At 46.3% G+C, this 13990-nt stretch overlaps 1 protein-coding gene across 4 annotated transcripts in view; it reads right to left on the reverse strand.

Moving 5' to 3' along the window:
• Window positions 1-13990, reverse strand: part of ILF3 (interleukin enhancer binding factor 3) — a 30054-nt gene that overhangs the window by 11150 nt on the left and 4914 nt on the right. For all 4 annotated transcript variants that reach the window (XM_081075699.1, XM_081075698.1, XM_081075701.1 and 1 more), the window contains exons 2-9: window positions 7334-7427; window positions 6317-6546; window positions 5974-6151; window positions 3755-3902; window positions 2228-2319; window positions 1753-1848; window positions 996-1107; window positions 475-572 (exon numbers count right to left, since the gene is read on the reverse strand). In XM_081075699.1, the coding sequence (XP_080931825.1) occupies window positions 475-572; window positions 996-1107; window positions 1753-1848; window positions 2228-2319; window positions 3755-3902; window positions 5974-6151; window positions 6317-6546; window positions 7334-7336 (957 nt within the window). In that variant the 5' untranslated portion in view covers window positions 7337-7427. The remainder of the gene's footprint in view (window positions 1-474; window positions 573-995; window positions 1108-1752; window positions 1849-2227; window positions 2320-3754; window positions 3903-5973; window positions 6152-6316; window positions 6547-7333; window positions 7428-13990) is intronic.

A 13990-nucleotide genomic window follows, 5' to 3' on the forward strand; every position in this document is an offset into this window, starting at 1 on the left:
GGGGCTTGCTAACAATCTCCCCTACAACAGCAAGGGGTCCCCCAACAGCCAGGGGAGGGCCTGACTGCCAGGGCCCAGCCTTGCTGTGGGGGAAGGCCAGCCTGTGACCACCCGCCTGGAGAGGAATACAGGAGACCCCAACCTGGGGACTGGTTGCCACACGGAGCCACGTGGGGGGCCTGCAAGGGAAGGACCCCTGGAGCAGTCCACACAGCAAATACATCTCCCCGCTGAACTCGGTGTCTGAAAACAGCACTCGAGCAGGCTGAGGGGCAGGCGACAACCACGCGTGGCGCCAGAGGAAAGAAGCAGCCCAGATTGGGACGCCCTGTATCAGGCATGATCCTTTCGCCTTCAATCCCCAACCTGAGCCTGTGAGTCCAGTGGTGACCCTGAGAATACCCAGTAATGGAACTAGAAGCCAGTGATTACAGACTGGGTAAGGGCTCACGGTGGCAATGGTGATGACTATACCTGCGCACTCTGTGTGATATCTTCCCGTTGCTGTCTGTCTAGATGCCCAATAGCATCAGTGGCTTCTTTTTCACAAGGGTCATAAATGCCAGAACCATCTGAAGGCAGGAAACAAGGAAGATATGCAGAGGATTATCTTTTAGCATCTCGGAAGAGTTGTGCTGGCTGAGGGAACCAGATGCGTTACCCCCCACGCCCCATCCACACCCAGCTCTGGAAAACACGCCGAGCTCGGTGACCCACTCAGCATCCAGCCCATGAGAGAAATAATCCACATGTGTCTCAGAGCAAGGAGCTCACGTGGGAGTGGGTCACCACTGTCCCGGATCCGCCCTGAGTCACAGCTGCGGAGCCGGCACAGGGCTGGATATGATGGTGCAAGAGGGTAGTCACATGCTTCAGCCCTAGGGGGACACGGTGCTGCTGCTGCCCTAACCCAGTCAGAGGGACCCGCCAGGAAGTGGCCTCGGGGCCTTGATCCCTGTCCTTTCCCTGCAACTTGCAAAGCACAAGGCCCCAACCTGGCATCACGATGCCTGACGCCAAGCACTCCAGCACTCTCCGCAGCGCCTCGCCAGCACCCATGGGTCTGTTGGCTGTGCCGATGGACTTCTCACAGAGAAGCTCGAGGGGCTGAAAGGTAAGAGGGACAGTTAGCCAGTGTCCAGGAGGGGGCCAGCCGATGCTGAGGAGCTGTCACTGTGTGGTGTGTGGAGATGGGCTGGCACAGGGACTCATAGTCATCCAAGTTCACAAGTCAGAGCTAAGCCAAAGATAGGACACCCAGAGGTGGGCTCAGCAGACATTTCTTGAAAGGAGCACATGTTCCATCCTTTAGGTTGCATAGGCCAGGAGGCCAAGTTGAGGCTATTGTGTAGGTACTTGTATATGAAAACACAAAAATCATTCTTAACTGTGGGCGGTTTAGGAAAACAGGCAGATGGCCAGAACTGGCATGTAGGCCCATGTGCTGACCTCTGAACAAGAACGGCTACACAGGCTTGGTGATGGATTGGAGCATGTCCTGGTAAGTGTGTTGCCTGGCCAATCACCTCCCTAGGTTGAGCTGTGCACTTGCCATGAGGGTTCCTGGTCTCACTGTCACCTCCCACCCAGGATGTGGCATACAGTAGTTGCTCAACAAGCAGCTATGATGGGGACACATCAGCCACACCCCCAAAGGGCCACTCCAGCCGTTACCATAAGGTATTCCTGGACTATGGGAGAAGGTCTCTGCCCACGTAACCCCCAGGTGGCCATAGCTACAAAGTGCCTTACCCATCCTCTGAGAGGACCCCAGGTGGGCACACGGGTGCACAGGTCTCTCAGGACCCGGATGACAATGACACATGACTTCAGCCCATTGGCTCTGGCCTAGAAGAACAAAGCACAGGCTCTTTATACCAAGACACTTCCTGGAACACAAGGCAAACGTGAACAACACAAGTCTCAGGGCGCTACTTTGTCCAGAGTAGAAGGGTGAATATTCACAACCATCAAATGTGTGGTCGCCAGCCATGTGGATGAGAATAATGGCACTCTTGGCACAAAGCAGCAGCAGCCCATCTACTCAGTCACAAGCCTCCTTGGGGGTGTCAAATTGTTATGTGCGCTGTGTTAGCAACTGCACACCTGCAGGTGCTAAGTTCAGCACGGCGCTCTTCAATGTTACCAAAACTTTATGGTGCAAGTTAGCCAAGTTAAAACTTAGGAATTCTCTACCGAAAGACAAATAGAAGAACAAAATGCAAACCTGGAACCACTTGGCGTGTCGGAGAGACGCCAAGGCAGCAAGGCATTTCTGCCTGTCCAGGACGTCCGGGGGGTCGTTGACTGATAGCGTTTCTATTCATGGATGGAATAAGAAGACAAGGCACAGTTTGACCAAGGGGTTTCTGTCAGGTGGAAAGGGGATGTGGCAGCTTCCTAAAGGGCAGCAGAGGCTCCCAGAATCTCAAGTCATCTCCACCCTGGACCAGGGAAGGAGAAGCCAGAGTGTGTTAACTCTGCCCAGAGAAGAAATCTTAAAAATCGGAGGCCCCTCAAAAAAAACAAAAACCAAAAACCAAAAACAAAAAAAAACCCAAAAGAAAAAGAAAAAAGAGAAAACAAGTGGGAAGTTACTCTACAAGGAATAATCCCATAGGGAATGGGACACAGATAGGTGGATCCTATCTTCCAACAGACTGTTACCTTGCTTCCTTCCCATGATCTCCCAATAAATTAGCTATGCTAAAAATTTCAATGGGGAGGGGGTACCCTGCACACACACACACACACACACACAACACACACACAAAAAAAACCCACAAAAAAGGTGGGGGGAGTGGAAATGAACTCCCTCTGTGCTTCCCACAACAGCCATCCCGAGGCATCTGCAGCAAAGGGGACCACCTCTGCCCACCAGGCGGGACTGCCCTAGCCCCAGCCCTTGACAGAGAGAGTCCTGTTGGTCAAAGGTCCAGCGTCCCTAAATTGATAAACTAGTAGGGCTTTGGTAGTTGAAATCAGATATCACAACCAAGGTAATCAAAGAACAGCAACAGGAGTGCCAAGTGTGAGCCTATGCTGCAGCAAAACCAAAGTGTTTGTCCCTTCTGCAGGCTGTGTATCAGGGATTTGGACAAGGCCTGTTTCCTTCATTTTGTGGTGTGAGATTTGTGATTAATAAACATCCACACAGAAGAGACGCATGAGGGGCTCTGGGTGGACTTGCCGAAGTTGTGAAAGCATTATTAGCACCTGAGGTTTTGTTTTGAAAAAAAAAAAAAAAAAAAAAAATCACACAACTATTTAAAACTTTATCCAAACTCTGTATCAGCTCTTTGCGTTTCAATCACTGCACTGATAAAAGCAGCCAATGGAAGGAGAACAAACGAAGAAGCCCTCAGTTCTGCGGCACCACAAGCTGTTAGCACAACTCCAACATGATGTTTATGCAGAAACCATCTGGTTTTCTTCCATATTTTAAAAATTGTAACATCACCTGAGACACGCCTTTCCAAGGCCAGAGAGTGGTTCAACAGAAAACCCAGGTGTAACACTGATGACAGATTCAAAGATTAAGATAAACCAAAATGGTGCAATCATCTGAAAAGTGCTACTCACTTTTAGTGCAATGGTTTGGTCAAAACCGAATGGGAGATATGATCTCAGAGTAAAGGTGGGCAAAACTACACCGATATCCTTTTAGCAACGCAGTCTAAAACTGAATAGCACATTTGAACAGTGAGGGAACACCACGTTTCCCAAGTCCTGCTGGTCTTCTCCGCCTCCCTACCTCCAGCTAATACTTTCTCCATTTCTTCTCTCACAACAGGAGATGTCAGGTGGATGGTCAAGGACAATGGAGGTTCTTTTGTGTTTTTTATCACAATCGCAGCGTTATCAACAGATTGGAGTATTTCGTACTTGTCTTCTGTAACGGCCTAAAAAAGAAAAGGCAACTTTCAAAACACTTTCTCCTCAAGGGAATCAACACTTCTATTTAGCCCTGCTTGTTACTGCAGTCGACAGGCCAACTTCTTGGGGCATGACAGATAGCAGTCCCTTCATCCAGGGGGCCAGGACCTCCCTCTTGATGGCTATGTCTTGGACATTTTCTGGGTATTTCGTAAAGAGAGAAGTGATTTTCACAGGGAGCTTCATAATGCAACAGGTAAGAGTTTAAGTTCTGTGAGGAGACGAGAGTATGAATCTTCATTTTGTCATTTGACGGTTGTATAACTGGACAAATCATTAATCTCATTAAGACTGGTTTCTAATTTATAAAATAGACTTACTGACATAACCTACACCTCAAAGCTGTAGGAGGCTTCAAGTGAGCCCTGCGTGGAAAGCATAGCGCCCAGCACAGAATGAGCACCCAGCCACCGCAATTTCCACACCTGGAGGAGTTGTGTGGAGTAAAAATGGTGTGAAGTAGTTTATATCACATGCTGCATATTAAAGTATGTACTTGCTGCAAATGAATGTGTCTACAAGGATGGTTACAACAGTCTGACTTAATGCTTTCTTCTTTGTACCACTTATATACCTTGATGAAGAAAATTCAAGCTTTTATGTTTTTTTTAGAAGGGAAACAAAAGTATGACGTGGGGAGGACAACTGCGCTTTGAAAAATCTAAACTGGGGTTTCTCTCCCTCAGCAGTACTGGCCTTCGGGCCGGAATATTCTGGGGCGTGGGGCTGTCCTGTGTATTGTAGGGTGATGAGCAGTATCTCCAGCTTCCACCCAACTGATGCCATTAGCACCCCTACTTGTCACATTGTGACAACAGCAACTGTCCCCAGAATCTGCCATATGTCCCCTGGGGGACAAAACTGCCATCAAGAAACACTAACTTAAATCAACAAAAATACACTTTAATTATATCTTTCTCTAAAGAACCAACTCTTTATAAAAAGTTGTCCTTCCTTTAGAAACACACCAACTTAATTTTCTTCAATTAGTATGCTTTTTATAGATGAGGATAAAATTAAAAGTTACTTAGTACTAAAACAGGAAAGCTTAGGGATTCATCTTAAATACCTCCCCAAAAGTATCTACTATATTGCATTAGTTCCCCATTCAATTCTGATCTTTGTCCTGAAACCTAAATTGTTAGTCACATGCGACAGAAGGCATGTTTACATAAAAAAGTGAATGGTGTTTCTAAGGAATGAGATTTTTTTGTTTTTCCTTTCTTCTTTTACTTATCCTGTCACTAAATCCAGAGTGACGGTGTCCCCAAGAGGCAGTATGTGGCCATGATGAAGCCCAGAACTCACCAACTGGGGATGCTGGGGTCAGTTACTCAGTGTTCCTGCACCTTAGTTACATCTTCCCAAATACTTAGACGATAAAGCCCTACGAGGAGCGTTGTGAAGATGAAATGATACTGGTGAAGAGCTCGCCTGGCCTAGGATGGGGTACAGTAAATGCTCAAGCAATGTCATAGGCTAGTCTTTCTGCAATACTTTTGTAATGAAACAAACCGGTATTTTGCTGCTGCGTGTGAGGAGGGCGGGGCTCACAGTGGCCCACGCTGGGAACGAACTGGCAACCTTGGTGCTTTCAGCAGCACGCTCTAACCACCTGAGCTAACTGGCCACCCCTTAAAATGGTTTTTAGAAAGTTTTTGTTTATGGCCAGGTTTGGATCGGGGAGGAAGAGCTAACCATTGTACAATCTATCCCTCTACTCAATGGTGTCTGGATATGAAGCTCAGCGCAGGGAGGCCCTAGAACAGCGCTCTGGCAGCCAGGTGCCATCGCAGTCTGCTAGCCGCTGTCCGCAGAACCTTGGTGGCTCTGGGGCATCCTGCCTGTTACCCATCCTGAAGACGTGAGCGTTAACAGGTGCGAGGGTGGGTTTGGAGTGTGCCTCTTAGCTCAGCCGGTCAGAGCGTGCTGCTGAAAGCACCACGGTTGCCAGTTTGATACCAGCGTGGGATCGAAGGCTGCCCTTCATCCCCACTAAGCAACATCCAGCCCCACCCAGTGGAGGCCATCACTCACAGTGAGCTGGATGGCCAGGTTGTCAGCCACTTTGTCCAGGAGGGCAGTCGTGGGCTTCTCCTTGCATAGCAGCACCAACTCCAGGTCCAAGTCCCCCTTGAGCAGTAGGCCCTTCGCCACAAGGCCAACACGCATCACACCCCGCAGGGTTCTGGTCATATGCTCTGGCTTCTGCTCCCTGAGGGACAGATCAATGCATGGTGAGGGATTCAGTCTGGCCAGAACCCAGAGGCCCCAGGGAGGCTGGAGTTTCTTTAGAAAAGAAGATGCTCACCTTTACACTGGCCAACCTCCCTAGGGGGGAAAAAGAAAAAAAAAGAAACCCATAAAACTTCAAACTTACCCTGCCCCTTCTTTGGTCTCGTCCTCCGGGGGCATGTCCAAGTTCTCAGACTCAGCGTGCTCGCTACTGCCTTTCTCCTGCTCATCGATCCAGTCGGACACAGCTTTGAGAGCCCGCTCTGTGTGGGACACCATGTTCTGGACTGCCTCCAGTTCCTCTTGGGTTGGATACACGGAAGAATGCTTTGCCATCACATGGCGATCATCATTCACAAAAATTCGCAATGGACGCTGAAAATGTGGAAACTCAGTAAAAAACAATGCAAAGAGACAAAGCAACCCACCGCTTATCTTTTAAGCTGCACAACTCATAACTACGCTTTATCATTCGTGTGAAAATAAGACTACAGTAGTCCCCCCTTATCCGCGGGAATACATTCCAAGACCCCTGGTGGATGCCTGAAACCTCAGGTAGTACTGAACCCTATATATACTATGTTATGTTTTTGTCCTATGTGTATAAACCCCTGATAGGTTTTCATAAGTCACGCACAGTAAGAGATTAATAATAAATAATAAAATAAGATTATAACAATATTCTATAATAAGTTATGTAAATGTGGTATTTCTCTCTCTCAAAATATCTCATTGTACTGTACTCACCCATCCTCGTCTTCTTGTGATGTGATGATGACACAATGCCTACGTGATGAGATGAAGTGAGGTGAATTTGAATTGTTTATTCCTGGAATTTTCCACATAATAATTTTGGACTGCGGTTGACAACAGGTAACTGAAACCGCGGAAAGCAAAGCCGCAGATAAGAGGGGACTACTGTATATGAACACGACTGAAGGTCAGAAAAGTACAACAAAATACAACAGTGTCCTTTCTTTCTCTAGGCAGTAGGGAAAGGGGGCATTTATACATTTCTACGATATTTGAATTGTTACACTATGTTGTATAATTTTAAAAGTCTAATGAAAAATGACAGAATCAAATGTTTTGAGGCAATACTACAAATACTTGTATACGAATGAAGAAATAGCATCTATGATTTAAAAAACAACTTTCTTACCATTTTTACTTCTTCTGTAGTGTCTGGAAATCAAATTTTGCTTATCTTTTCAAATTATGACAGATTTCCTTGGTGTTATCAATACTTCGGCTATCTATAAGATCAGAAAACCTTTTTAGTTTCAAGTATTTCATAGACAGATGAATTTCAGCAGCCAGACAGCAGTGCTGCCTCATGAAGGAGCCCTGTTAGCACAGCAGGACACATCTTTGTTTCCAAGTAACCACCACTAAGCCAAGCTATAAACAACCAATTATAAAATTGCCTAAAAATGAAAACTGGTTTCTGGAAACCAAGTCTCACTTCAGGCCCACAACACTCAAATGATTTTTACTTTTTCTGTCTTTCAACATTTCTTGTATAAAGTATGCCAATTCTTACAAATATAAAAACAAAAATATTAACAAGCCGCCAGAAAAATGGTACAGGTAGAAATGTTCTGCAAAATCTTGTGGTATTTGGAGAAGGAAGGAGCTCTGGTCCTTGAGGATAATGAAGACACATAAGGAAAGCAGGAGACACAGGGCCCCAAAAGGCCTCTACAACCTGGAAAGGCCAAGAACCTTCTGAAACGTCAGGTGGATGTGACCACTAAACCACATGGACACACCTGTGGGTTCAGCTTTGCAGAAGCCGAGATAACTGAAATGCACAATAGAAGTCTTCAAGACAAACGCAGTTATAACTATAATTTTGGACTCTTTAAATAGCATGCTGACTACAACCTACTCAATTCCCACTCTGTGCAAATAGTCTGGTCCACAATGAAATCTTCCAAACAAGAATAACAAAAGACCCATCAGCATGACATGCAAAAGATGAATGCACCCATTGCATGCTAACCACCTAGCAGCCAGCTCCTTCAACCTAAGCCAGTTACCAGCCAGGGCAGCAGGCTCATCCTGGAAAGGCAGCCACTTCTAGGACAAACATCGATGTGATTGGCCAAAACAAGAATTTCCCACAATTCTTCAGGAAGACCTAGCAATCAAAATAAAAAATTTAAAGGTTCCAAAATAGAACTTGAAAATTTAAGAATGGAGTTGAAGGTGATGCCCCCGCAGAGCCAGCAAGACGAAGGGATCAAAGGCTCCGTGGTAGGGGAGGGAGAAGGAAAGGGAGAGGGGAGCGGAGGACCAGTCCCTGGGACCAGCTGCTGGCTGTGCGTGGGCTCTTGGTGAGCCACTTGGTTGTCACCAAGTGGGAGCTTCCACACACACCTGGGTCTGAAACCCTGCTTGCCCAGCCGCAGTACCATGTGGCCTTAAAGCTTCCTTGGAGCGTCTTTCTATACCTGCAACGCCAAGCAGCCACTCTCGCTCTGCAGGAGACTGAAAAGTGAATGAGTCAACCTATGCAGAGCATGAAGCGCAGATCCCACGGTGCCATCTACACCAACAGGCTGCTGCAGGAGCTGAGTGGTGCGTGACGTGCACGCAAAAGCGCCTCCTGGAGTCAGGAGTCAGCACAGTTCAGTCAGGAACAAATGATACTGTGGTTGTGATCGCAAAGAACACCTTTACCTCAGATACATATTGAAATTAATTTTATGGCTGAAAGCACATGCCTAGTATTTGCTCTTCAACACTCCACTGAGGCAGGAGTGGAGAGGGATGAAACAAGACTGCACAATATTGAGAGCTGCTGAAGCTGGGGAATGGGTATACTGGGATTCATTTGCACATATTTGACAATTTCTGCATATTTTTTTTTAATGCACAGTAAACTTAAGCACGCTTACAAACTGCAGCCATGGCAGGTAATCTAAAAATCAAACCAAAGCTCAGAAAACCAATTCTAAACAACAAGATGCAGGCCTCCAGAAATCATAGCCTAATGGCGAGAACCCATGTTAAACAGCCACCAGTCCTGGCCATATCTACACTGGAACCTCATCAATCTGATAACGAAAGCTGATGTTTAAAGATGTAATTATTTATTCAACACGTACTCAGTGTGCACCTCCTCCGTGCCAGGCCCTGGACTACCTGGTGGGACATGGCCCGCAAGTCCCCTGTTCCCTAAGACGTGGCCAGCTAGCACATCCTGAAGCACAAACTCCTTCCACCCAAGTCTGACAAGGTGCAGGAACCAATGCTTCATTGTACATCTACCGTGTTTCCCCAAAATAAGACAGATGAATGCGTCTTTTGGAGCAAAAATTAATATAAGATCCAGTATATTATATTATATTACATCATCTCACATCCCTCCTCAAATCAAATCTAGCAATTTAAAAAAATAACAGTTTAAATCAAGGTTCCAGGTGGCTCAGATCTTTGTAGGGTTGATGTTGTCTAAAAACTACTACAAGGAGCTCCCGGAAGAAGTGGCTGATTCAGTGCCTGAGATAGGAACTGTACCCGGTGGGCATGGGTCAGTCACACTGCAGTGTCCGAAAGCAAGAAAACGCTCAGAGATTTGATACAGCCTTGTCCCACTACATCCGAGTGTCAAAAACAAAAACAAACGAAAAACACCTTCCACCTATATGAAAGTTCTAGAATAGGCAAAACTAATAGATGAGAAAAAATTCAGAATAGCATTTGCCTTTGGGGAACAGAGGCAGGGAACACCTGGAAAATAGTCCAAGGGTGCTTTCTGGGGTGTTGGTCACTGTCTACATGTTTGGTAGGGGTTGGGTGTATGCAATGGTCAGAATTCATTGAATGGTACACTCAAGACATGTGCATTACTTCAAAAGAAAAAACTGTAAATACTGGACTCTAGATAATATTCAGAGGGAAGACTTAACTTTCTGCTACGTACTCTAAAATGCATCATAAAAATACTGAAAAAATGAACAGAACAGATGGATGAACAGATGTGTGAAACGTAAGTACAGTCAAATGTCACTGGCAGAACCTAGGGTGTGTACACAGGTAGGTGGTCACTGTAAAACTGTGTCACCTTTGAATTTTTCATAATAAAATGTTTGAATTTTTCATGTTTCAAATATATAACTAAAATTGATTCAGCACATTACGTTTATGCAAATCCATGAGTCCATAATGATACTTGAAAAAAACCTAATTTGCGGGACCAGCCCAGTGGCTCAGGAGGTTAGAGCTCCACGCTCCTAACTCCGAAGGCTGCTGGTTCGATTCCTGGAGTCCCGCAAGTGATGGTGGGCAGCGCCCCCTGCAACTAAGATTGAACACGGCACCTTGAGCTGAGCTCCAGGATGGCTCAGTTGGTTGCAGCGTGTCCTCTCAACCACAAGATTGCCAGTTCATCTTGACTCCCACCAAGGGACAGTAGGCTGCGCCCCCTGCAACTAACAACGGCAACTGGACCTGGAGCTGAGCTGCGCCCTCCACAACTAAGACGGAAAGGACAACTTGACTTGGAAAAAATCCTGGAAGTACACACTGTTCCTCAATAAAGTCCTGTTCCCCTTCCCCAATAAAATCTTTAAGACAATAAAACTTAAAAAAAAAAAAACCACAAAAACTAATTTGTCACCATTGGAGATGTCTACATCCCAACTACATGCTCTGAAAATTACTTTGAAAGGTACTGAAGTGCACCCAGTTGGTGTGAGGAATCTCTGCTATAAACACCATCTAACTAAATAGAGGTGAGCAGCAGAAAACGCCTCCTCCCACTGGGGATCAAGATACTCATTGTGTCAAAATGGCAGCTGATGGAAAGTGTCTCTGGACATGCACACACCCCTCAACTGCACCTGTTGTCAGCAAATGTCCTGCAAGTAGATTTCCATCTGCTGTCTTCACCTCAGTTTAAAACTGGGAACGGGGGTGTGCCTCTACTCCAAGAGGCAGGACCAGAAGGGACCCCTGTTGGGACTCACGGCACTGTGGCTGGCTCTGACCACCTCTCTTGGCCCACCTGTAGTCCATTCATCCTGGGCCCTCCTCCTAGACCAGGCCTTGGTGGTGATGCCTCCTGATGCAGGTGGACAAAGTGAGTAAGAGTACTCATCACCTGAACTAAAACAAATGTTTAAAAACTGGAGCCAACACGTCTTTGCAGGGCAACAACAAAACCCACCTCCCGCATCTCTTCTGTGTGAGCCCAGATCTGTCAACCAAGCCAGCCTCTCTGAAGCCAGCTGCTCTGATCTTAAACACCGGGGAATCCATCTCATTAACAAACAGAGGTCTTCTGGATGAGCAGAAACCTCATCAAACTTTTTAACCAGAAACACTGCTAGCTACCGAGAAGCCGTAATACCCACACACGCAACACTCCACTGCCCCCAGCAACCTAACTAAACAAAAGCTACAAATGGCTACACAAAGCTGCTCCTGCAACCTTGCTCATGATGCAAACCTGGGCACGAGGAAAGCCTAATTTTCACTAGCCCACGGGAGGAATGAGTGGACAGTGAAGGGTCAGGATTTTAAACACGACCTGTATGGTTGGAGATGTTCTAACACACAGGAACCAGCTTTCTTTCTTTTGTTCTCAAAACCAGCCCATCCACTGCATGGAGTTACAACAGAAGTTTAAACCACAAAACATATATTTGCTACGTGATGACCATCTTTCGGACTTCTCGCTAATTAGAAGGACGTTCATGGCACTTGCTGCTGGGAAAGAAACATGCCCAAATCAGCATATGTGGATCAGCAAATGTTTGTAGAACGAGCAGGTATAGTGGCAACACCCTAACAGGTATGGCCCCATTTACCTTCGAGGGTGGACCACCCCTTTCCAGAGGATTTCACAAAACCTTACAGCTATCCCAGCAACACTGGGGAATTGTCCTGAAGTGGATGCTTGTCCTAAAAAGGCTTTGAAATGTACAAGGACCCAACCCAGCTCCTGGCTTCGTGACGTCTGGAACTATCCTACCCTGGGGTATGAAGTGAAATGACAGGCACGTGCTACTTTTTAGTGACTCCATAAACATTTATAGATTCATATCAAGGACACACAGAAAATGATTTCAACAAAGCAACCCAGGCAGAAGATGCCCATCTCACATCTGGTTATGGACACCACTCTGAGAAATGCGTAAGGCCAACACAAATCTCAAGTCGCTAGTGCAACAGTTCCAAGTTCTGTCTCCAACAATGTCTTTATTGGTTCATAGGGAGGTATAAAGTTAGGAATAAAGATTTTCACAAATATTTTCAATGTAAAGGGCCTTCCTTTACTCTAAGCTTAATTTTATTTCTATATTTTCAGTGTTAAAATATCTTTTTCTTATGAAAAGATGAAGATGGTGTATAACAACTAGTTAAAAAGATATCTTCCTTGGGGCGGCCAGATGGCTCCATTGGTGAGAGCACGAGCTCTGAACAACTGGGTTGCCGGTTCGATTCCCACATGGGCCAGTGAGCTGCGCCCTCCACAACTAGATTGATGACAACGGGCTAAGGAGCTTCCGAGCTTCCAGAGGGGCAGCCAGATGGCTCAGCTGGTTAGAGTGTGAGCCCTCAGCAACAGGCTGCCGGTTCAATAATCACATAGGGTGGTGGGCTGCGCCCCCTGCAACTAAGACTGAAAACGGTGACTGGGGGGCCGGCCCAGTGGCTCAGGCGGTTGGAGCTCCATGCGCCTAACACCAAAGGCTGCCGGTTCGATTCCCACATGGGCCAGTGCCCAGATGGCTCAGTTGGTTGGAGTGTGGGCTCTCAAACATAAGGTTGCCAGTTCGAATCCCACAAAGTATGGTGGGCTACACCCCCTGCCACTAACAACGGCAACTGGACCTGGAACTGAACTGCGCCCTCCACAACTACGATTTAAAGGACAACAGCTTGACTTGAAAAAGTCCTATTTCCCTTCCCCATTAAAAAAGAAAAAAGAAAAAAACATTAATGAATGCCAACTATAATTTTATATATATGTGATGGCTCGGTGTGAGGTCGGAGGGATAATGGATGGGGATAGGCGGGTTCACAGTGTGAGGGATATAAATGATGAACGTCTAAGTATTACCTTGTCTTGTACACCTGAAACTAATAAAAAAAAGAAAGAAAACGGTGACTGTACTTGGAGCTGATGGGCCCTGGAAAAACACACTGTTCCCCAATGTTCCACCCCCGCCCCAAACCCTGCGGCATTGTGGAACACCCACAGGTCATAGAGCAGAAGCCCCAAGTTCGCGTTCACCTGGGCTCTCCAATCTGGCAGCTGTGGGACCTCCAGCAAATCACTTGCCTTTTCGGAGCTGATCAGAAATGACATGAACACAACCAATGCCTCATAGTTGCAAATAATAAGGATTAAAGGTGACAATGTGGGAAAATGCTTTTTCAACTGTAGAACTACATATGCAATGTATCATAGGAGTAATTTCAATTACTCTTGGATAAACCAATAGAAATGTTTTAAAATTTGCCTGTGAGAGGATATAACTGGGGTTTCTGGGAGGGAATTCCTGCCTGTTCTAAGGAATTTTTTTCACTTTCCCATTCCCAAATACCAAGAAAAGTTGGTCGGGAAATCGGGAAAATCGGCTCCTTAAACCCAAGTGGTTGGTAGTGTCAGCAGCCACTTTGTGGAAACGATTCATCGTGGAGAACAGAAAACAGTTTGTATCTCAGGATTTGGACCAATTCAGGAAAGCAAACCAATTCCCAAGAACGGGCGGGAATTCCGCCAGGAAACCCTAGATATAAGGGAGAAGGTTTAACATGACTCTAAGCGGGAATTATCAAACCCTCTTTCCAATATGCTGTT

Source organism: Rhinolophus hipposideros (assembly GCF_964194185.1).
Source record: "Rhinolophus hipposideros genome assembly, chromosome: 16".
Classification (NCBI taxonomy): Eukaryota; Metazoa; Chordata; class Mammalia; order Chiroptera; family Rhinolophidae; genus Rhinolophus; species Rhinolophus hipposideros.